The following is a 24,835-nucleotide window of genomic DNA, read 5'->3' on the forward strand; positions in this document are numbered from 1 at the left end:
AGTGGTTCTGGTATGTACTGAGGCCAGGTGTGGTTTCTCTATGTTTTCCTTGGGTTGTACTGAAGCATGTGGAATTCCGCTGCAGGAGGACACCTGCCCACCCAGGGCTATGCTGAAGTACAGGAAGGTTTAGCTCCTGGAGGACACTTGCCTGCCTGGGGCTGTGCTGATGCACAGGGAGGTCCACTGCTGGAGGGTGCCTGTCTGCCTGGGCTTATGTGGTTCTCAAAGCTAGAATCTGTAGGTTCCCCTGGGTGTACTAAGGCACATGGTGGGATCCTGGTGTTGGCGTGTGCCTGTTCCCCACTCTATGGTTCAGTATCTCCTTCTTGTTTGTTGAGGTGGAGGCTGCCATCAGCTTACTGGGATGCTTCCTGTCTTGGACTGTGTTCCCCTCTTACTCGAGTGATACGGACCTTATTTGCCGATCCTCTTAGTCTCCTGGATCAAAAGATTGGTCCACTCCATCTTTCTACCGGCCCCGCTATTCCAAGATTTGTTTTGGGGTACTGTTTAATGATTGTTCAGGGATGAGAACAGGAGAGGGGCAGTGATCTACTGTTTATTCCACCATCTTGGTTTCCAGAAGTCTCTCCTTGCAACTTAATTTTCTTTGTACTTTTTCCAAGGGCACTGACGATTTTCTCCTTTTGTCCCAAGAAATTTGCACATAATAGTTTAAATGATTTAAATTTATTTAATAACAATGATAGCTAACATTTATTATATATTACTTCATGGTTTGTATTTCACCAATGTGATACCCACAGTGGCTGCTATGAATATGTTGGTGTATTTATAGGTTTGAATCACAAGATATAACAGACTCTGTAGCTCAAAGATGAAACTAAGACTTTTATTCAAACACCAGAAAGCCAAATCCATCATAGTAATAAAGAAGTCTATACACATTGCCAATGCAGAGAGCACCACCATCCCCAAGTCTTCCCTCTGTCAGGCCTCCCCATAAACAATCTCCCTTAAGCAGAATCACTCCCTCTGTCACTCAAACTAGCTGCTCTGCCTTCTCTCTCTCTCTCCCAGCTCTGACTGTTCTCTCACCCTCTGCTCCACCCCTTCCTGCTGCCCATTCAGCAGGCTCCATGTGACCCAGGCTCATGTGACTCAGGCTCAAAGCAGGTCACATAGGCCTATTAATGGATGGGAAGAATCTTCCCATGCCCATTAACATAACAGTTTGCAAGGCATCTTCCATTGTGACATGTCGTTTGATCCCCACAATGACCTTGCAGCAGGTAGGTGCTATTATTATCCCCATTTTATAGATGAAGCAACCTAGCCCAAGAGAAGATAAGTGATTTTTCCAGGATCACGTGATCTGTGTCTAAGGCAAGATTTGCATTCAGGTCTTTATAATTCCCAAATTCAGGGTTCTATCAACTGTACCACTTAGCTGCCTCCTTTTAATTTAAGGGGGTGAAAGTTAAAATATAACAATTTCCCCTTAAACTGAAAATATACCTAAGTTTTTAAATATATTCAATATCTTGACAGAGATGGCATTTAGTGGCCTGCCAAGGGTGAGGATGGGGAAAGAGTAGGTGAAGCCTACCCCAAATACCCATCAAAGGTATGTGATAAAATGATAAGATGGCCCATTTGTGATGAAAAGGATAAAGCTTAAAATAAAAATAATACATTTGTATAGGGCTTTGTGGTTTCAGAGTGTTTTTCCTTATACTTTGGGTCTGATGCCTCATTGAGGTGGGCAGTGGAAATATTGGCCTTACAATTTGTAGACTTGAAAAGTTTAAGTGGATTCCCCAGGGTTTCCACACTTCATTCATGGTAGGGCCAGAACTCAAACACAGATCTTGAGACTCTGTCTCCAGATCTCTTTCCATAGCAGCACACTTTTTCTTATGTATGGCTCTATGGATTTGGAATCAAGAGCCTTACATTCTCATCTTTAAACTGAGGCAGCTAGATCTAAGTTCAAATCCTGCCTTACACACTGTGTATATGGCCCTGGGTATGTCATTTAGCCAGCCTCTCTCTAAGACCCGTGATGTAATCTGTAAAATGAATCTAGTAATATCTGCACTTTACTAACCTCACTCACCAGGCTATAATAATGAAGATACTTTTTCAACTTTAAATCACTATGTGGCATGTATGGTATTATCAATCTGGCAACAGTGTTTTTTAAGTGCCTGATATATACCAGGCAGCATGCTAGGTGCTGGGTATAGAGACAAAAATGAAAGTTTCTGCCAACAATATTGCATGGGACTACTCGTTTAAAGTTACTATCACAGTAGAGACTAGAAGCAGGCCTCTCACCTCCCTCCCAGGGTAAAGAGAGACGTTAATGTTGAACGTCTTTAAAAAGTAGCCGCAAACAGACTGCTCAGGTACACCCTGCAGGGCTTTGTGCACGTGTATGTAGTGTTTGTGAGAGGGATGAACTTGCTCCCAAGTCAAGGAAGACACACTTCTCTTCTGCCTAGTGAGTCACTTGCTTGTGTCAAATCATCCTGATGGAACAGCTAGAGAAAAATCTGTCCTGGCAGCTACTGCAGGTTTGTATTGGTCCCTGGCAGAGGGCCCTATTCCAGGTGGGAGGATTAAAGGGTGCCGAGAGGGCAGCCCCATTGTTCTGTAGTATCTATTACCCGTTGATAAATAGAACTAGGATTAGATTTAGGCCCCAAAAGAGTGCTTAGATGAATCCATGAGCCTCAAATGACGATTTGTGTATTTGGGACTGGGAAAAAAGGATGAGGGAGAAAGGAAATGAAAATTGCTTAGTTACATGCTTGCCAAGAACTGAAATGTAGTAATTTACTTTTAAAATGTGTTTTGAAATACTACCAAAACCTCTTATTATATTGGCTATCTATTGGAATGATTTAAGTAGTTTTACATTCATTGTTGTTTCATGTAAAATTTGATATCTTAGCAGTGACAGTTTTTTATCAAAAGGAATTGCACGTTGATTTGGTTGCATAATGTGGAATTTTGCTTTGGAGGAATTCTACCAAATGCACCAATTTTGACTCTGCTATTTACACCTTTTCCCTCTCATATGAAAATGTTATTCTGAAAAGGCTTTATTTCTCTTTATAAATGATTTTATGTACATCATTTCCTTTATTTCCTGCTCAAAACATCATACTTTCTTGTATGAAAAAGGAGGTGTTTAAACAAATTTCATCTGGATACCAGGACCAGGTTCACAGAGGAAAAACTGGTAGCTGGCCCAGTGGTTATTTTTCTGTAACCAGGAGGGAGCTGAGAGAAAGATCACATGACTCCAGCTTCTTTACCCAAGACTCTTTCCCTGTCCTCCTACCCAAATTTCTCTCACCTGTACTTGTCACAGACAAGTTGAAGGGCAGAAATGTTTATGTGTCTCATCAGGATCAAAGACAATTTATTTTTCTTTGTGAAATGCAGAAACACTATCAGTTGATTAAAGAGGGGTTGGATTATGAAAATATGCTTTTGTTGCTAAGAAACACAACCAGATAGCATAAAGATCATAAGTTCATAGATTTCAAGCTAAAAAGGACCTTACAGTCTAATTTAGTTCAACCCCTCATTTTATAGATGAGGAACTGAGGCTAGGACAGGTGACTTGCCCAGAGTCGCCATCTGAGGCAGGATTTGAACACAGGTCTTGAATACTGCCATACATTTTCAGGATCTTTATTGATGTCCTAGGGAAAAAAAAATCAGTATTGATCTCTTTCCCCCCTTCCCCCATCAATAAAAAAAAAACTGAAGCCCTTTTGATTGACTAGGGGAAAGGGAAGGAAGCAACTCCCAAAGTTTCTTTCATATCACAACAGCCTAAAATACCCACTTTCCTACAGCTTCCTCCAGGTTTGAAAAAACTAAAAAAAATCAGGCCATTGAGGCACAAGGAGACCAAAGTAGCCTCATGCAAATGCAGTGAGTTGGCCAAGAAGCCCTCTGCCATTCCCACCTAACCATTTGGTCAGTGATTTTATCTGTGTTGTATTTGTCCTTTGTTGTATTTAGCTTCATTGATGACGTTTTGATTCTCTGCTCCTTCAGCTGGTACCTCCTTTTAAACCTCAAGTAACGTCTGAGACAGATACCAGATATTTTGATGAAGAATTTACAGCTCAGACAATTACAATAACACCGCCTGAAAAATGTAAGTAAATAGTAAATGATACATAAGGACCTAACTAAGATGGGGAAATAGAGCATGTTTTACCTTATAAAGATATTGAAGTTTGAATTAAGCAGCAGGGTGAGTCTATTAATCTTAAGGGTGAGTCTTCCAATGAAAGCGATGAATAAAATGAGACAAATTTAAAAAATTTAATTTTGAGAGAGAGAGAAAGAGAGAGAAGATCTAACTGGGTGCAAGACTTCTAGTATGAAAGATTATAGCCTAAAATGTATCTGTCACGGATAACCTCTTTACTTCCTGACCCTTCCTGACTTGCTGCTGCTACACACTACAGACCTATAACCAGCAGTGTGAAAGTGTTGGAAAGTGTTGTGGTACTTCAGGTATCTTATATAAGATTCACTTGAAGTCTGCTCTGATGAATCTGGAAGAGAAGCATGCCCTAAATAAGTGTACTCTAGTGGAAGAAAAGGTAATCAGACCTATTTGATCCCTGTTCCCATCTGCTGCCAATGGCTGTTTCGCAGTGGTATGTGTATATCACCATTAGTCCAAAAACTGAAGATCAAATTGTGATTTAAGGAAACTTTAAGGGAGGTGAAAGATTTCTCTAAGAGTAACAATTCTTGCATACATATTAGCCATGTCACACTATTTTTTTTAAAAATAGCTTTGCCCAGACTATTGCTATGTGCTGAGCATCTCTGTAAGGAAAACCCACAAGTGGAATACTATGTTACCCATTTAGAGAATTGCAGAATTCTAGAGATGAAAAGCACCCCAGAAAATCAACTTGTTCAAGCTCTCCTTTTGTAGGTAAGGAAACTGGATTTCCAAGAGACACCGTGATTTTTCCCAGAGCCATACCACTGGTCAGTAGCTGAGCTAGAACCTCAGTTTCCAGATTCTCAAGACAAGTGAACTTTCCACCATTCCGCAGCTGCCTTCTCTACAGCTAGGAAATATGACTAGAAAATAGCTAGAGGATGAAGGATGTCATCTAAGGGGACAGGTAGAGTAGTGAGGTGTGTCCTGCTATTGTCTTACAGGTGTGTCTGAGGTACTGGAAAGGAATGAAGAGTTCTGAGAAGGGGCTAGAGGCCTCTGTGTACATGTGCTGCTGAGACAAGCATTGGAGAGCTGGGAATAGGGACTGATACCCAGGGCAGGGCAGGCCCATGTAGGCGTCTCCCACAGCCCTGCTTGTTATGACCTAAGCTGCTGTAGTTTTCCAACCATAACAACAGTAACAGCAGTTAGTTTTACACAGTGCTGAAAGGTTTTCAATGTGCTGTGCATTTGGTTTTTTCACAGTAGCTCTGGGAGGTAGGTACCCCTATTATTTCCATTTTATTGATGAGGAAACTGAGGCTGAGAGGTTAAGGGACTTACCCAGGGTCACACATTGAGACAGAATTTGAAGCCAGGTCTTCCTGACCCCAAGTCCCATACTCTCACCCAGTATGCTACCTAGCTGCCACAGGATTTAGAGTTGGAAAGAACCTAAGAGATTTTCTAGTTTCTGTTCATTTTAGAGATGATGAAACTAAATACCAAAGAGGTTAAGGTATTTGCCAAGTTTATACTGGTACTAAGCAGGAGAGCCAAAATTCTCTCCCAGTTCCTCTAACTTCAGATTCAGTGCTCTGATATCCGAAGGCATTTTTCAGTCATCAATTTTCAACACAGTTTGAATTTTATACATTTGTTTTTCAGAAGTCTTGATTATTAACAAATTATAAGCTCAGATATTTCAAAATCTTTAAAGAATATTAGCTAGGATCTCAGAGAGATAGGTTATAAGTTAGAATAGAAAAATATATGAAGCCCCTATATTATAATTCCTAGATAGAACTCTCAGCATCTGCCCAAAACTGTAAGCCTGTCAAAGGCTGACCCTGGCCAGATGTGTGATGTGGGCATCACCACATGTCCTCAGTTTTGGATGTAGCATCATTACTGTCACATGGAGCTCAGGAATGGTCCAAAGAGACCACACAAAAACACCTTAGATGGGAATTGGCCCCGTGTCATCTAAGTGACAAACTTTGATGGGCAATTGGCTTGATGGGGCGATTCTCTTACCAAAGGAGATACATGGAGGAAATCAAATTGATTAGGTTCAGCAAAGTGTTGTGTAAGCTTGAGTTAAGGAAGAAGTGATTGTCTCTCTGGTTGTGTCCTTTGTTTAGCAAACAGGGAGATGTTGAGTTCTGCCCAGGTAGTGCTCCTGCTGGCCATCTGGCTCAGATATCAGTGCTGCTCTTGGCATCAGCTGTCAGGTTATTTCTTGGTTCTCTGTTGTAAGGTAATAGACTCATTGCTCATTAATTGCAGCCCCTGCATTGTGAATTGCCTTTCCATTGCCTTCCATGCATGTGCTGTGGTCAATGGGCACGTGCACTAAATGATATTGTATCTCCAATCATTGGCTCTGTCTTAGGCTCTCTCAAAGGACAACTCAAGGAGATTCAGAGAAACATTGAACTGTGATCACATGTAACATAAACTTTACTCCGCAGCTTTAAATAACTGAGCTGGTTAGAAAGGCAGGGCAATTCTTCTGACTGTGCAGAGACAAGCAAAGAAGCTTTGTTCATAAAAGTCCACAACAGTTTCACTAGTTAGCATTTGTCTTCCCACTCACTCCCTCACCCTGAAAAAGCAGAATGTAGTTATTTTTTAGTACAGCCCAGCAGTTGGAGAGGCAGAAATGTTCCAGCTACGACAAACAGCTGCAACAGCACACCAGATTGTCCTTACTGGTGTTAATTAATTGAACAGATTTTGGAAGACATAGTCTTATGTTGTTGGAGCTATTGTTGGCCCACCACCTTCACTGTACAGAGAGGGGATTTCTTTGAGATATAGTGGCTTTTATTGTCATATAATTCAGTTTGTTAAATTCATGAAGAGGGGCAGCTAGGTGGCACAGTGAGTAAAGCACCAGCCCTGGAGTCAGGAGGACCTGAGTTCAAATCCAACCTCAGATGCTTGACACACTTACTAGCTCTGTGACCTTGGACAAGTCACTTAACACCAATGGCCCTGCCTTCCCCTCTGCAAAAAAAAAAAAAAAAGAAATATAAATTTATCAAGAAAATCAGGTAGTGAATTTTCCGTGTATCCAGAGACAGAGGGGGAGCAGTTAATGTTTTTACATTCACCAATCCAGATGTTTTACCTAAAGGTCATCACTGGCTTCATCTCTGTCTATTTTTCTTTATCTACGAAACCATATAGCTGGATCCCTCCGCATTTTAAGAACAGTCATATCTGTGTGTATATACACACATACTTTATTTATACATGTACATAGCTCTTCATGATGCTGTATCTATCATTACAACATTCTAGCCTTGGAGATACAGCTCCAGTTGTCATTTTGTATTCCATAGAGTCTCCAGTTCAGCATTAGTGCAGGAGGTCAGACGGACCTCTTCTTGCCTCCAGCTCCTCTTGAGGGTTCCAGGAATTCCTCTCATTTTTTTGTTCTCGCATTATCCCTCACTGCAGGGATGCCCAGTGGAATGTGAGCATAGGGATAAAGTCCTAAGGAATTCCCGCCATGTGACATCAGTAGGAAAGCTGGTATCCCAGTGGGTGAAGATGCCACAGATTATGTAGCATGTGTATTTCCTTAATCACAGAGATATTTATATGATGACAAAATAGTTTCCGTCTCTGAACTCATAAGTAATGTAGAGCCCTGTTGGCAGTCGTTTGAGTTTTGTTTAGCAGTAACAGCCAAAGAAGCTAGATGAGTTTTACATGCTAAACCCAGGACTCCCCCCGTTCCCTCATTGGAGTGATTGTCCATGGTGAGACTAAGGTTGGCTGCTTTGGAGCCCTAGTGAGATGATGTCTTGTTTGTGCTTCTCTATGCTACAAGAGTTCAAACTGCCCCAGGCTTTCTACATGCTGAATGTGCTTGACATTTCTCAGCAAAACAAAGCTGTTCATTTGGGAAAACTTTTTTTAACAATATGATTGGCTCATGTCATAAAGGGAACATGGGGATGTCAGTCTCTGTGTCTTTGTAGAATGAGGAATTTTATACAGCATGCCTCAACAAATATTTCTCCCCACCTCTTATGAGAAAAGCGAGGAGAGTTCTGTGAAATCCAGCGACTAAAAAGATATGTTTAAGCTATATAGTTTTCTTGGTAATGAGCCATCTGATAAGAAAGTAAGGGTCCCCCAACTAAACTAATCTACAAAAAATGCAGATTAAAAAATGTAAATTATTTCCAGAAAGTAGATAGATGCTAATGACAATGCCATTAGGTATGAGGAAATTGAGGCCTGCCTGGGTAGTGCTAAGAAATGTAGCTAAGACTTGGAGTGTTCTTGAACAAAGTTGTAGTGTTTTACTAGCCTCTCAAGCCTACTACATACTTACAGGGGCCTAGTGTCCCAAACTGATCACGAATGGATTCTCATTCTTCTCCAGTTCTCATCTGCCACCATTACTGCCAATGCTGTATCCATGTGGCCTGCAATGTATTGTTGTGTGAGCTTAGTTCTGAATGTTTCTTTATCATCCCTGCTTGGCCTTTACATTTACTGTTAGATTATACGTGGGGGCAGTCTGAGCCTGTGCAGAGCTTCTCTGATGAGAAACTTAATCCCTTTAGACGGAAACTGAAACTGAGAGGGACAGAAAGAAAGAGTGAATGTGCTTCACGGTAGGAAGAGATGGGCATCAAGAGGCACCCAACAAATGTTTGGTAATTTCTTGACTACCACTTGACAGGTATTCTCTGGGGTACATTGTAGACACCCAACTGTACATAGTGTCACAGCTCTTAGGATCTTCTGGATTGAGAATAAAAAGGAGGAAAGAGAAAAATTGAGACTTTATGTCTTATTTTTTCCTATGTCTTTTACTTTTATTTCCTATGTCTTAAATGAATACAAAGCATTCTTTTTTGTACAACAAAGCTATTAAATACCATGTTTGTAGAACATGGTGCAAGAAATGTGACTCTTATTCTGTTTCTCCTGATATTTGTTAGAAAGACATAAAATATCCAGGACAGGAGAGGGTGGGAGAATGAAATATCCCTTAAATTAACTGGGTATATTCAAAGAAATGGGACCATTTCACTTGATTAAAAGGATAAGTATACCAAAGGCTATTAACTAGGTAGTTGTGGCTAATTCTGCCATTTATAAAGTAGAAAGAATAAGATGAAATGTGCTTTAAGTATAGAGGTAAGATTTAAGTTAGATCTATAAACTTTTTGTTAGGAAGAGGCATGAATCATCATATAGTTAGGGAGGAAAGTAGTGAGATGGCATTCCATGAATATTTGTTAAATAGGAATAATAATTAATGGTAATATTAAGTTGTTACTAATTAAGTTGTTATTAATAGAAACAACAGAAATACTGAATATAAAAGATATTTTATTATTTTCTTCCAGGGGGAAGGCAGGGTAATTGGGATTAAGTGACTTGCCCAAGGTCACACAGCTAGTGTGTCAAGTGTCTGAGGCTGGATTTGAACTCAGATCCTCCTGACTCCAGGGTCGGTGCTCTACTCACTGTGCCACCTAGCTGCCCCAAGAAAGGACATTTTAAATGGAAACACTACCTTTTAGTCATTTTGCAGATTATCAATATGTTTCTCCCTTTCTGCTGCATTTTGCTTAGTATCTATGCTTGCCTCATGAATAATATTTAACCTTCAATCTTTACCGTGTGTTGAGGTAAAACATCATGTTAAGATGCTATTTGGTTAAAGGCTTCAAGTTTATGAAATAAGGTAATCCTTAAAATAAATACAATTATAATTTAATAATGTGTGAGCCATGTTAGTTGAAACGAGCTCTTTGTGGGAATATGGGAAAATGTAATCCTTGAGGTAAAGAGTTTTGTTGAAAAATCAATGTGAAGTTCAAAGTGTTGTTTCATCCCCACAGATGATGAGGATGGTATGGACTGCATGGACAATGAGAGACGGCCACATTTCCCACAGTTTTCCTACTCAGCAAGTGGACGAGAATAATCCTCTCGAGTTCTGCTGCATCACTGTCATCCTAGGGTTATTATCAAAAATGATTCCTGGGCGTCACCACCAGTACTAGCTATTCGCTAAGATAGCAGGAGCACTTTCAGACGTCGTCCCAAATTGAACGAGATCCTTCATCCCTCTCCACCCCTGCCCCCAGCCCCTTCTCCCCTCTCCAGCCCTCTCTTACAAACATTCTCACAGGCACGCACACACACAGAGACACAAACACACTTGCCTTTTTGTTTTTGCATGAAATTTTATCTCAGTCTAAGGTCTCATGCTATTGCTGCTACCGTCTCACTATTATAGCAACTTTAAGAAGTAATTTTACAATCTTTGGAAGTCATGAGTCCTCCGTTGTACGTTTGTGCACCAATTGTCATCTTTTGTTTTTCCCTCACCTCAGAGGTTAAAAAAGAGATAAATTGGTTATAGATGCATTTCTTAACTTTCTAGAAGGTGAATCAGAATATTAATTAGACTAAGAAGACTTAGTTCCTCACGTTTTCTTGCATCTGTTTGTGCTGGTCCAAATAAGCAATTTGGAGAGGGTGGTGATGTGCTTATGCAAAGCTTGGGTTAGGGCATATAAGTACTTGAAGCAGGTATATGTCATTAACATCTGGCTGGAATTCATTTGGAAAGCATTTGAGCAAAGGACTTAACTGTTGATATATATATCTATATATATACATATATGCACATATATGTATATATATACACACGCATACACACACACACACACACACACACATATATATATATATATATATATATACATACACATATATGTTTATATAAATTCCTGTTGGCTACTACCGAAGAAGTAGAAGGGCTCAAGTTGCCCAGTGTCACACTTAGACTTCCAGATTTCATGTGCAATCATGGACAAGTGAGCGTCACATAGCCAAGAAATGAAGGCGGCATAAACTCAGCATTGTTCAAGTCGCTTGAAGGGTCTAATGAAATGATTTGCACCAGAGAGCATTTTTCCATGTGCTTGGCATTTAAATTTTTTTTTTCCTTCTTGATGTACATCACTCCTGATGGCTAAAGAATGTAGACAGGCGTAGGGATCTTGCTTTTCACCAAAACTTGTGCACCAAGAGAAACAGGTGTTTGCCTTCCATGTTTTTACTTTTACTTTGTTTTATGTGGATTATATTTTCACAAATGTTAAGATCTTTGAATGTCCTTTGGGGTTGGTTTTGTTTATATTGCAGTAGTATTTATTTTTTAGTGATGAAGATTGCGTGTGTCCTCCTAGCAGATACAGCTACAACTTACATAGACTAGGCTTACAGCAGTTTAGTTTGTCTTACACGCAAAGGAATGTACAAGCTGATGAGAATCATGCACTTTTTTCTCCTATGTGGAAATTTTGACAAGGCTCTGAAATTGTATACGCTGCATAGAAATTGGCTTCAGGGGAAGAGATACTGTCATTTAACCCCCTTGGTGCTGTAAATGGAGAGAGCCCAACTACCAGTACCAGGGAGTTAACAAAACAAACGAATGTTTTTGCTCCTTTGAGAATTAATGTATTATGAACAGCCAGGCCGCAGAATAGAAACGATGGTCTGTTTGGGGTGAAGGAAATGCTTTCAAGTGGTTTGACACCAGAATGAGGATGAGAAAAGCACTTTACTTGGCACACTGATCATGAAGAGAACTGATTGAAGAAACCACCACTAGCATGTACCAAGTGGGAAAGAAAGGGTTAGAAAACCCAGCATGTCTGGGCTGATCATGGTACATTAATCACTGAATTGTCATCAGGGAAAAATAAGAACACCTCCAAGTTTTCTTTTTCTGTATATACTCATGTCCCCAAACCCCAACATTTCTTACTGAATGGGGCATGTATGCAAACCTCATCTTTCTCCTTTATTAATGATCTTCAGATTTAAACCCTCTGGTGCTAGGAGCTGAAGTTTTCCATAGCAGCCTGTAAGGCCTCTACAGAGCCAGAAGGCTGTTCTTACTACTTGTAGAAGGAAATCCTTGCTCCATAGGATTATCATTGAAGTATTCTGGTTTCACTATCTTAGCAGCTCCCACAGTGACAAATGGCAGCATTATGTAGTATTATGATTGTGTTGTATGAAAGAGCAAGTGACTTTTAGATAGGAAAAATAATATTCATATGCAGATGTCTTAGCTGCTTGATGCTGAAAGGATGGATTTAATGTGAGACCACTGCTGGCAGTGGCTGCACTGGGGCTGACAAGGGGAATAAAGGGCATTTTATTAAGGCAGCTAAGACACATTCAGACATAGACTTTATTCTAATTTTTCATATTTCTGAGTGAAGTTCATATTTAATATTAAGTGGGCAATTAAAGCAAGGGATATCTCACTTTTGCTTATACTTATAGATTTCATCTTTTTACTTGGTAATATATTGAGTTTTCATCTTTGGAAAAGAAAGTAGAAATAGTGAGCACATCCCATATGTTGTTTTGCACTCATTACATAAGAAAGTATCAGATGAGCCGAGATCATGAGAGCTGGGGACTGGCTGATTAACCATTCTGAGCATTTGCTCCTTGGAAATGCCCTCTGTGGACCAACAGAAAGCCTATCACCCATATGCAAGGCACATCCACTAGTTTTTATTTTTTGTTTCTAAATCTTGAGATAAGTGTTCCTTGTGACCTTGGCACTGGACACTTCCTAAAGATTAATGACTGGCTCTGACTGAGCCCCAGGCCATCAGCTTCTCCCAGCTGGCTCTTTCTTAGTCTCCAGCAAATGGCCTGTGGTTCTCTCCCTGTGCTTAGCCACTCCGCTTTTGTAATAGCATAGTAAAGTTTCCATTTAAGTTTGGTGAAATATTGGAAAGCTGTTTCAGGTTGAATTTGAAAAAGGATCATGATAAACTGTCTCCCACATTGCTTTCAAGAAAACCGATGACTTATTCAGGACAAACAGAACATCACTTGGTTTCGAGTTTGGGAATCTCTGATTTTGTGCCCCAAATCTGCATTCAGCTGGGGAAAAAGATGAAAATAAAACTAAACCGCAATATGGAAAAAAGAGATTGAGGGTACTTGTATTTGCTCATAACTGTAGTTTTAGAATTCTGGCAGGTGAAAAGGCCTTGGGACCTGGAACCCTTCAGTCAGTCATTGGATATTTCAGACGTGGTTGATTCCAGCTTGTACTGACTGTCCTAAGCGTGCCCTCTTGTGCCACAGCCATCTTGGAGGAAGGCGGCTCTTTCTGTTTGGACTGGAGGCAGGTTTGCACACAGCTTTGCGTTCTACACTAACTGCATCTTCCAACACATTCCTGTTGCTTCAAGAACATTACTCCAGTATTGTTTTCCATTTCCCACCCCTGATTTCTAGCTTCTTCAAGCTGACTCTTCTTGCAGGGGCCATTGTGCTTCTCCTAGAGTACACAAGTAAGGGCCTTCCTTACTAACTGCAGGGTCTATCTATTACACCTCAATGTACACACTTTGCTGCTACTGTTTGTACTGTCTACAGTAGAATTTCCTTATCTTGCTCCTGGTAGTGCATTACAGGCAAGCATGAACTGTAAAGTATTTATTTAAATAAATAAATAAAACAACCATAAATGACACCTCTAAATTGGTAATTGAATTACCTCCCTGTAGCTTTAGAGTTTGTGACATTTCTTGACCTTGCTAGCTCTTTCATTAGATCCGTGCGAGATCTAGTCATCTGGTTAAGGATTTTAAGCAGACGTGACTATGAACCCAAGGAACTGTATTACTCTTACTGTCGGTCATACTTAAACTGTTTATTTCCTTAAGTATATGACCCACAAGGATGTGAAATAACTACAAGAAACTGTTTTTGTACACTGTACATCCTTAGTATTTTTACACGTATATGATAGGGATGCACATTATTTTCCTTCGTACAGACAGCTTAAATAAAGCACTATGTCAATCTGCTACTTCTTCGTTTATTATTGTTGGCTGTGGTCCTCTCATTTCTGAAAAGTAAAGGTGGATATTTTTCTGCAAAAGAACATTTTTTACAGTTACGGTATTAACCACTGAAGATTAGGCTCCTCTGTAATAGAAATGTGATGGGAAGACAGAAATCCACATGTAAATTAAAACAAAAAACAAAGGATCATTTTATTTCATTGAAGCAAGTGCATTCTTTTACTGCAGTATGTTCTTTTACTTTTAGTGCATTTCAGTGTAGGTTGGGCACAGAAAAAAATAAACTCTGGAAGGGGAAACCATATTCTTTCTATATTGATGACCATGCTCTGTCTAGGGCCTGAGGTGCAGAGGTGTTCTCATTCAGGAACCCATCCAGTTCTATGATTTCCAAAATTTTAGTCTCTAGATTCCTGTGTAGGATATAGTGGCAGCTTTGTATCTTTGTGAGTGTTCTTAGTTTCTACTCTTTGTTGGATATGTAGAGGCTTTCATAGTACGTGACAGATTTGTATGTAGGTCAGCAGGAGTACACTCCACTTCACATGTAGAACCCTTCTGGAGGGGGACTCTCGGGGATCTATAATCTTCCACCTGGCTGTGTCTAGTTTTATCTCATATGCTGAACTGTGTAAACTGGCATAGTTTCTGTGACTGGGCCACATAAAAGCATAGCCTTTGGGACCAGTTACATTCAAGAGTACTTAAGGATTGCCTATTATCGAATCAGATCCAAAGACATTCTCACATCTGCTTTCTTGGAACCTCTGGAGTTAATAGTTTCAGCAGACCAAAATAAAAATGTCCTAAAAGATTCTGCTAAAAGAAGATGTTTAAAGTGACTATTTTTAAACTATGTTGTTAGAGCAAAATTAGAACTGAACTATTCCACAGGACTATCTCAAAAGGGTTTCTCAGATGGAGCCTGAAATTCTTCTGAACCTGAATAGAACAGCCACTGTTTCAGGCTTTGACATTATAGACACACAGCCTCTAAGTCTGACCTGCATCGATTTTTGACTAAGCATAGCCTTGTTACATTATGACTGAAGTTTAAATGAGAAAAATTACTGGCCAAGGATTTGGGGCATCAAAACAGCCCCAAAGTGAATGAATGATAGTTTCCATCTCCAGCCTTGGATTCTGGTGTCTAAATCCTTTCTCCAAAGAAGAAAAATGCTGGATTTGGAGGACCCATGTTTAAATCCTGGCTCTGCCATTTACCTTCCGGGATCACCTCAGGTAAGTCAGTTCCCATTACTGGGCTTCAGTTCCTCATCTGCCAAATGAGAGGGTTTGGAGTAGTAACTTGCAAGGGCTTTCCAGATCTAAATCTGTGTTCCTATAAAACGTCCAGATACCACAATCTGACACTTTTTTCATTTCAAAACATATGAAGTGTTGAGTCTTTGGTAGCATACACTTTTGTTACTTAATACCTCTCTAATGTTGCACTGAGTCACAATCTGGCCTAAATTGCCACATGTGTAAAAGGGATGGTTGGGCTGGGTCATTTCAGCACTTAATCCTGTGATGAACTCTACAGTCTTCTAAACTTTTATATCCTGTGACTAAGAGACCACACTGTACTTTGTGCAAATTTCTCTCTAATGTCTCATAATGGTGCACTAATCAACAGGATTATTAATGGATTCAGAGTCTTCTAAGATGTTGATCGAGGGTAGCATGTGGAAAGAACCTAGGCTGTACCACAAAGAAAGATATGGTGGTATGGGAGGTGGAGCTGGTCTTTGTTACAATATCACTTCTTTGAAATATGCTTTTTTTTGGTGTCTGTTAATCACCATAAAGTAAAAAAAATTAGAACTTGAGGCTAAAAAAAGGGTCAAATTTATTGAATTTCACACATGTAACAAGAATAAACAAATGATCATTACAAAAGTATTACATTACTTCAAACCAATGCTCAAAGCTGATAGGCACAGAGAGAGCACAATGTTAAACCTCAGTTCCAGCCCATCCACACTGTAGGGAAGTGCTTTAGGAAACTGACGTGACCCCAGTTCCACTGGAGCCTGGCAATAGGCATTGCACTGACGCATGATGCATTGCGGGATAGTAAGACACAAAACAGATGAATGCAAACATCTCTTTGCAAATGGTTTATTTCTGTGTTTCATCCAGGTCTGCCATTAGATTGTGGCGCGCTGAGCAACTAGAAGACAAACAATAATAACCAAAGTTAGTTTAAATGGCTCATGTTCCGTTAATTGCCTTGTGACTCTAACTTCCGGGTGTAATCACCTCTTCCTGTGGCTAAGTTATCAGAAAGTAAGTTTCAGAGTTTAAAAGTGTGGGAATTGTATATAAACAAATGCTGTCTGAAAGGTTTGTGCTTCCTCTTGACCTTGCTCTGTCTACAGATCAAAGACTTCACTCCATCTAAGTATAAACTGAACTATTTTTAATGCTCCAGACCTGAAAAACAACCTGTGTTCTGGCAGTGTTTGTGCACCAAATAAATCAGCATGGTCTGGCACTGAGACCAGGCCAGACCTCGGCTGCTTCCCCTTTCCAGGAATGAAGATTCTGGTTGGTTTGTGTGAGACTCTGTTTACTGAAAACTGTTCAGATAGTGCAGAGGGTGGTTAACTGGAGAAAAACAGGACGTGGGGTGTGTACAGCTAACCACTGGCTGAGTGATGGAGCCTCCGGTAACTTTCAAGCTGGGTCTTTGGGTATTTGCATTGACTCTGATAAAAGTAATTCACATGGAAACCTTTCCTATCTCCTGGGAGAGAGGGTTTTGTGCATGTTGAGCCTTTATCATCAAACAGTACTGGGCAGTTCCCTTATCTAGGCTTAAATTAGCAGGATTCCTTTCAAAAGATTTTTTTAACCCCACTGAAAAAAAGCTTAGAAGGTTTCATTGCAAGGGTTTAATGTTTGACTTTTTTTGCTGGTATAGCTGTTTCTGTTAAATACTCCCAAATGTGCAGTGTCCTGGGGTTAAGGTTAGGAGTGCAGACGACTGACAAATGCTATACTAAATCTGGTTATCAATTCATTCAGAAAACATTCATTGAACATTTATTAGGTGAAAAGCACCTTGAGGGAAACAAAGATAAATAAAACAGTCCCAACCCTCAAAATCCTTTCCCTTGCACAGCAAGGGAAAAGGGTTAAGAAGTCAGTGCTAAAGCATGTCAGTACAGCTGGGATTGGCTGTGCTCCACAGTTAAATTGGGAATAAATCATTTGCAGTGAAAGACAGGCTGCATCTCCCTGCATGAGCAGGATTTTATATACTGGATCAAGTCAACACCCCAGGCAACATCACAGATGTAGAACCAGTGCCATTTTATTTATTAAGCAATGCTCACTTATTGGGAGTTTCCAAAAATGAGCAAGCAGTTAAGGATTCATAATTTAGATCTTGATATTCATGAACCAAAGAGTATAACAACCCCCTTACCAGGGATATCCCTATATGCTTTTTTTAAATGAGATACTAATTTTAATTTGTGGGAAAGAGGACAAATTCTGCAGCCTGAGTACATATTTACTGTGTAATTGTTATTTTACATGCTCAAGTTTTAAGACAATGCCTTAAGGACCTACTGTATGAGAGGCACTCTTCTAGGTAATGGGGATGCAAGGGTAGAGAGAAAATAGTTGATTCGGTTCTCAAGGAGCTTAAAATCTTATAGAAAAAAGGATATATAGACAAGTAACTGTCATATAAGAGAATGAAATAAGGGCAAAGGAGAGGTCCAGGCTACGCGCTGTCAGAAATTTGAGGGAAAAAAAGATCCCTTTCAGCTGAAGGATATGTGAGCACGGGCTGCAGTCACATCTATCTGCTACGTGACTAAAGGAAAAGATGTGTCTGTTTCTATTCTCTTCTCATGGTGGACAAGACTGCCTGCTTCCGACTGGGCTCTGGGCCTCCATCCCTCCTGGCCACGCTTGATGCCTTGGACCTGCTCTGACCGAAAGCTGAGCCTAGAAGCAAGCAAAGGGCTAGCTACACAGCCTGCATCTTTCTCTGTTAGGAAGATTCACAAGGATGCACATCCAGGTAAGGTCCACTGGGCCTGGGAGTTACAAACCAGTGCATTGCTCTTTCCAGGAATAATTATGTGTCCTATATTTTTAGAATTATTGTTTAGAACTTTATTTTTGTTGTTCAGTGGAAGTCATCATTGATAGGGTTGTATACTCTTGACCTAATGATTCCCCTAATGGTTTGTGTGCTTGGTAGCTCAAGTTAGACCAGATTAGTATGCTCAATACTAATGAGATAAAAATACCTCTATAGTAATTTGATATTAAGCCCATTAACTATCTTTCTGGAGCAAAAAGAAAAGCGGAAAAAAGGGAAAAGGTGTTCCCCATTAATGAAAGCCAGAAGAGAATTCCCTCACTCAATGTGGTTTCTTGGTTTTCTCTTTTCTTCTCAGTAAAGGAAAGGCCTATGGACTCAGCAAAGCCCTCATTATTGCCAACCCCCTATCTGCATCCCTACAGCCATTTCTTGGTTCTGTTGTGTGTGGGGGCGGGGGGAGGGGTGGGATCTGAGTAATTTACTTTTGCTTAAGCTGCCTACTCAATCTATAAGTATTTTACCATAACTCAAAGTTCAGAAATTAAAAGTTTCCTTCCTTTCTTATGGCAAACACAAATTACATGAGCTGAAGTCTAGTTGGTTGTAGCATATTTACACCTCACACCCTCTGTCTTTCCATGGCTCTCTGGCATGAAAAGTTCAAGTGAAGAGATCCCACTTAGTCTTAGATATGTATTTTTTTTCCTGGTAAATTAACTAGGTTGGTTGACAATGAGGTAATTGTTGGACTAGGAAAATAGGATGAATTTCCAATAATAACAACCCTTTTGACAGATAAACAGAATAAGGAAGACATTTCACCAGCAAATGGTGATATCTGATTAACACAAGGCACAGCAAATCAAATACACGTTTTTGTTTTGTTTTAAGTAAAAAGAATTAAAAGGACCTAAAGTAAAAAGATAATAACATCCTCCAAAATAAGTCTGCCTATTACCTGACTCCAAGAGGGCTCTAGTAATTTATCATAATCTGTCCTGTTTCCTGCCAGCCTTCAGACAACTCCACTGTAACTGATGACCTTCCACATAGACAGAGCCACACTAAAGCCCCACAGATGTGAGGTTCTCAGCAAGAACCAATGGAATTAAGTTTACACTAGTCCTTTTGGTGGGGACAAGGAGGGGCCATAGTTTCTTTGGCAATTTTCTACTTTCTTTTTTAATGTGGATCCTGTTTTATTTGGTATGATCTCATTTGCATGGCAATGGTACTTATTTGCATATTTAAAGATTCACCCATTCTGAAGGACAGAGTAATGATCCCTGTTCTTTAGAAGAGAATAGCATTGGTCATGGATCTCCCATTACTCCATGGACCCAGAAAACTATGCCTGACAAAAACCAACATCTTTTGGACTTGGAATCTATTAGACCCGGGTTCAAGTGCTGACTTAGGAATTTACTAGCTCGGTAGCCCTAAGCAAATCGCAATTTCCTCATCTGTAAAATGGGACTAATAAGAACATGTATCAAAAAAGGATGTTACGGGGATCAAAGAAGAAAATAGGTATAAAAGTACTTTGCAGACCGTTGAAGTGTTTCCATATGTAAGCTATCATCATGTTGGAGAATTATGCTTAAGATGCTTTTTTATAGATACCTAGTTCTGTTCATTGCACTATTGCAATTATCACAAGCTAATTCTTGGTCTTCCTGTCAGAGAGAAAGGCGAATGGAGTTTGGAGGGTAGGTGTTAGGCATATCTGGAAACTTGCAGTCCTTTTTCTGTTAAAGTGCTGTTGCTGAAGATGCTAAGAAAAAAAGTAAAGAAAATAAATCCTTTTCTCTATGCCTTTGGCAGGTTGCTACCACCTTTTAGAGTAGGGTTGCCATAGTAGTCAATCTCTATTCTCCCAATGCTGTACTAGTGGTAAATTCATCCTAGAAACAGACTGAGCATCCCACCATCTCTGCCAGTGTTCAGTCTATACTAGTAAAGTGTGTGTGTGTATTTCCATATATATTGTGCTTTCCTCATCTCCAGCCTCTGGTACAAAGAGGAGAGGTCAGGCAGGAGAGGTCTTCCATCTCCTGCTGCAAACATCCGCTGAGGGAAAAAAAGAGGAAAATCATAGGGGAGCAAAATATCCACATCCTGCTGCACAACTTCCATCTCCTGCTGCCTTGTCTCCTGTTCTCCAGACTTCAGAAGGAAAAGGAGAAGAGAGACAGGGGCTTTCCATTTGACCATGTGCCTTCCATTTTGTACTGCATGTCTCAGTCCCCTGCCTGATCTCCAGCCTTCCCTGGGAAGGGAAGATGAATATACACACACCTGGACATAGTCTACACATCCCAGTGATTCTTAATGCCTATTGGTTCTCATCTAAACCCCATTCTCCATCCCTCAAAGCCAGATTCTTTATTCCTAACCCCCTCAAGCTTCCCACCCCAAAATCCCCTTTCCACTGTGCCCTCTGGAATTCTTGGTTCATATTTAACAAACATGCCTTCATCTTAAATATTCCCCCTTCTACTCTTTCCCATCTTCTGGCAATCACCTAGACCTGCCTTCTTGCAGATAACACAGCCTCCCTGGCCACCCTTTCAAGTACTGGTTGCACTTTAACTCATTCCTCTTGGTTCACTGGATGAGGCAGGACCACTTCAGGGTCTCTTCCTACCTCTGTTACTCAGTAACTTCTCCTCCTTTAAGATCTATACAGTCCACATCTTTCACCCAATCAAAATCCTAGTAGCTGTGGTCTACAGATCTCTAGAACATACCCCTTCTTTATTTAATAGTTAAATACCTGGCTCACAATCTTTCCTGCCCTCAAATTTAGGGACTTCAATATACATAATGACACTGTCTCTAATACCATAACCACTCAGTTCCTCAACCTACTCACTTTTCATGACCTACACCACCCCACTTCACCCACACACAAAAAAGTCATACATTTAATCTTACCATCTGTAACACCAATGTTACTTGCAGCTACTGTGGCTGTGCAAGGCCAATAACACCAGAGCACAAGAGGGCTGCTAGCACAGGTTCTTTGATCTGCTTTTCTAAGGAAAGCAACTTCAAGGAGTTTACACTCTCACTTTAATTAAACATACATATATCATTCACTTAAGTTCAGGGGGGAAAGTCAGCACCCTGAACTTCAGAGCAAATACAAACAGAAATTACAGAGAAAATATAAACGGAGCAAATAACACAAATCAACAGACAGGCTTCTAGCTGTCTGACCAAAGCTATACATGCATGGTTACCAGAGAGAGAAGCACCAACATCTGGGTTCTCAAAGCTCCTTAAGGGCTACCCATAGTCTCCACACCAACACTCTTCAAGTGAGTGAGCCCCAAAGCAAAATGCTAACCTCAGAGTATATATACACTTTTTCAGGGTCAGAAGGTGTCACAACCAGGTGACTCAAACTCCTGTGACTTAGGCTTTCTTGTGACTTAAGCAGGTCGTCAAAGACTCTTGATTCAAAGGACTCAATCAAAGGCACTTGATTACCTTGGTGCTGAGATGTACTCCAAAAGAAAAAAACAGGAAAAAAAGTCCTGCCCTACTTGCCACCATACCATCATGCCAAAACACACCACCTCCTTGTTAGAGAATTCTGAAATCATCTTATTTGACCATAATCTATTGGTTTCCTACCTCTTCTCTGCTTTCCCATAACAAATCCTAGTCATTAACTATACCATGACCTCCAATTCCTCAGTTTTCTTTCAGGTAATCACCCCTGTACTTGCTACTCTTCTCCTCTTTTTCCCATCTTGACCCCTTTGTGAACCAGTTCAGTTCTACACTGCCCCTTCTCTTGAGCCCCCTACATGTTGCCGATTGTGCCCTGGGAAGCCTCAGCCTTGGATCACTGCCATTGTTCACCACCTTCATTCCTACACACATGCTGCTGAATGAAAGTGAAGAAAATCACAAACTATTTTCAATAAGTCTACTGCAAATTAATGTTACACAACCTCCACTGGGCCCTCACTATTGCTAGGCAGTCCTTTCTCCTTATCAGCTTACTACCAAGTGCCCTATAGCAGCTTTTCCAAACCTTTCTTTTCTACCCCTCCTCAAATATCCCATGGCTCCCATTCCCCATCTCTCTCATCTGAGAATCTTGTTTCATATTCTACAGGAAAAATAATGAAGCCATTCATGGGAAAGCTTTTTAGCCCCTCCTTTTCATCTCATATTTCTCAGATGCTTTCTCCCACTATATCATCCTTCACCTTTGTCTCATACAAAAAGGTGGCCATTAATACTTCTTTCCAAAGCAAATCTCTCTACCTGCACAAACAATCCCATTCCATCTCATTAGATAGTAAGATTCTCCCTCTGTCTACCCCATTCTCTCACTTACCTTTTTTTTAAACTTCCTTTATTTTTATTTTTGGTTCTACATTCATTCCCACCCTCCACCCCTCCAGTGTCCATATGAAGTGATGGAAAACATTTCTACATCAGCCATGTCACAAAAAAGCAAGAAAAATAAAGTGATAAAACATATGCTTCAATCTGCACTCCCTTTATCAATTCTCACTTATCTTTAATTACTTCCTTTCTACTAGCTCTTTCTTTACTGCCTGCACATGTACCTATGTCCCCCCACTACTCAAAAAACCTTCCTTGATCCTTCCATATCCACAATTACCTCTATCTCTTCTGCCCTTTGAGGCTAAACTCCTTGGAAAAGACATCTATAATCAGTATCTCTGCTTTCTCTCCTTTCATTTCTTCAGCCCTTACAATATAACTTCTGATCTTATCATTCCACTGAAACTGCTCTCTTGTTACCAATGATACTTTTCTTTATTTTTCTTGAGGTTTTTTTTGTCTGTTTTTTTCTTTCACAACATGAGTATTATGGATATGTTTTGCATGACTATACATGCATAACCTATATTGAATTGCTTGACCTCTCAATGGGGGGGGGCAGAGAGGGAGATAATTTAGAACTTAGGGTTAAAACAGATGCTAGAAGTTGTTTTTACATGTAGCTTAGAAAAAATAAAATACTCAATAAATCCAAAAAAAAGTTACCAATGTTCTCTTAGTTGCCAAATGGACATTTCTCAGTCCTCATCCTTCATGACCTCTCTGCAGCCTTCGACAGTGTTGATCACCCTCTTCTCCTTGATAATCTCTTCTTTGTAGGTTTTTGGAACACTGCTTTCTCTTGGTTCTCCTATATACCAGACTGCTCCTCAGGCTCCTCTGCTGGGTTCTTAACCAGGTTATGCCCAATAACCATGGGTGTCCTACAAGGCTCTCTCCTTGGCCCTAATTCACTTGGTAATCTCAGCAATTCCCATGGATCTAATTATCATGTTTATGCTATTGATTCTCAAATCTACCTATCCTATCCATTAACTTTTCTGCTGACCTCCAGCTTTGTATCTCTAAGTGCCTTCCAGGCAGCTCAAACTGGATGTCCAGTAGACTTCTTAAAATCAACATGTCCAAAATGGAATTCATTATCGTTTCCCCCTGAGCCCTTCATACGTTCCAAACTACCCTAATGATGTTGAGGGCATCACCATCCTCTCAGTCCCTGGGATTTACAGTCTGGGTGTTGTCCTCAACTCACTCTCTCCCACCTTCTATATCCAATCTGTTGATTTCACCTTTGCAACATCTCTAAAACATACTTCCTTCTCTCTTTTGATACTGCTACCGCCCTGCTACAGGGTCCTCTCATCATCTCCCATCTAGACTATCACAAGAGCCTGATGATTGGTCTGCTTGGCACAAGCTTCTCCCCATTCCAATTCATCTTTCATACAGCTGCTAAAGTAATTTTCTTAAAGCATAGGTCCAACCATGTCACCCCTCCCTATGACTCAGTAAACTCCAGTGGCTCTCTATCACCTCCAGAATCAAATACAGAATCTTCTGTTAGGCATTTAGAACCCTTTGTAATCAGACTCCTGTACAACCTTTCCAGTATCCTAATCCCCACCCCCAATATTCTTTGATCAGTGATACTGGCTTCCTTGCTGTTTCACAAATAAAACATTCTCTCCTGGCATTTTCTCTGGCTGGCCCCCATGCCTAGCATGCTCTCTCCTCTCCTCATCTCTACCTCATGGGTTCCCTGGCTTCCTACAAGCCCCATCTACAATTCTACTTTCTACAGGAAGCTTTTCCAACCCTTTTCAATTCTTCTGCCCTTTTTGGCTAAACTTAATACAATCCTTTCCTCTGTTAGTTATTCCCTTTTTATTCTTTTCTGTTCTTTTCTATTTATTGCTTGTACAGTTTGTCTCCCCCTTAGACTATGAGCTCCTTGAGGACAAGGACCATCTTTCTTTGTAACCTCAGAGCTTAGCATAGTGCCTAGCACATAGTGCTTCATAAATGCTTATTGGCTGACTGGATAGTCAGCTCAAGATTACATGGGGGACTACTGATCACTTCCACAGCTTATCACCTTCCTCCTCATGCCTTTAGTAAAGTGTTGAAGATGGGTCATCAGGGTTTAGCTCTCCTGGTCAGTGTCTGTTTTAATGCTAGAATCAGGAACAATATATTGGGAGTTTATCATTTTCCTTCATCCCCTTTCTGGTCATTTGTGGAACCTGAAATGAATATGAGCATGAACTTCCCTCCTGTTTTGCTTTCCATCTCACTACTAATCTTAGAAGCTTCACCATCCCAACTGTACTTTGTAAGTCATTGATAAAGAGAACCCAGTGG

At 40.4% G+C, this 24,835-nt stretch overlaps 2 protein-coding genes across 2 annotated transcripts in view; one reads left to right on the plus strand and one right to left on the minus strand.

The window, feature by feature from the left end:
• Window positions 1-10,885, plus strand: part of AKT3 (AKT serine/threonine kinase 3) — a 429,482-nt gene extending 418,597 nt beyond the window's left edge. Inside the window, exons 12-13 of the mRNA XM_036754934.1 lie at window positions 4,045-4,147; window positions 10,057-10,885. Of these exons, the coding sequence (XP_036610829.1) occupies window positions 4,045-4,147; window positions 10,057-10,142 (189 nt within the window). The 3' untranslated portion in view covers window positions 10,143-10,885. The remainder of the gene's footprint in view (window positions 1-4,044; window positions 4,148-10,056) is intronic.
• Window positions 10,886-15,952: 5,067 nt separating this feature from the next.
• The window catches only part of SDCCAG8 (SHH signaling and ciliogenesis regulator SDCCAG8), a 285,884-nt gene continuing 277,001 nt past the window's right edge, over window positions 15,953-24,835 (minus strand). The window contains 1 exon segment of the mRNA XM_036753380.1: window positions 15,953-16,249. Within this exon segment, the coding sequence (XP_036609275.1) occupies window positions 16,211-16,249 (39 nt within the window). The 3' untranslated portion in view covers window positions 15,953-16,210.

The sequence above is a fragment of the Trichosurus vulpecula genome, chromosome 4 (genome assembly GCF_011100635.1).
Source record: "Trichosurus vulpecula isolate mTriVul1 chromosome 4, mTriVul1.pri, whole genome shotgun sequence".
NCBI lineage: Eukaryota > Metazoa > Chordata > Mammalia > Diprotodontia > Phalangeridae > Trichosurus > Trichosurus vulpecula.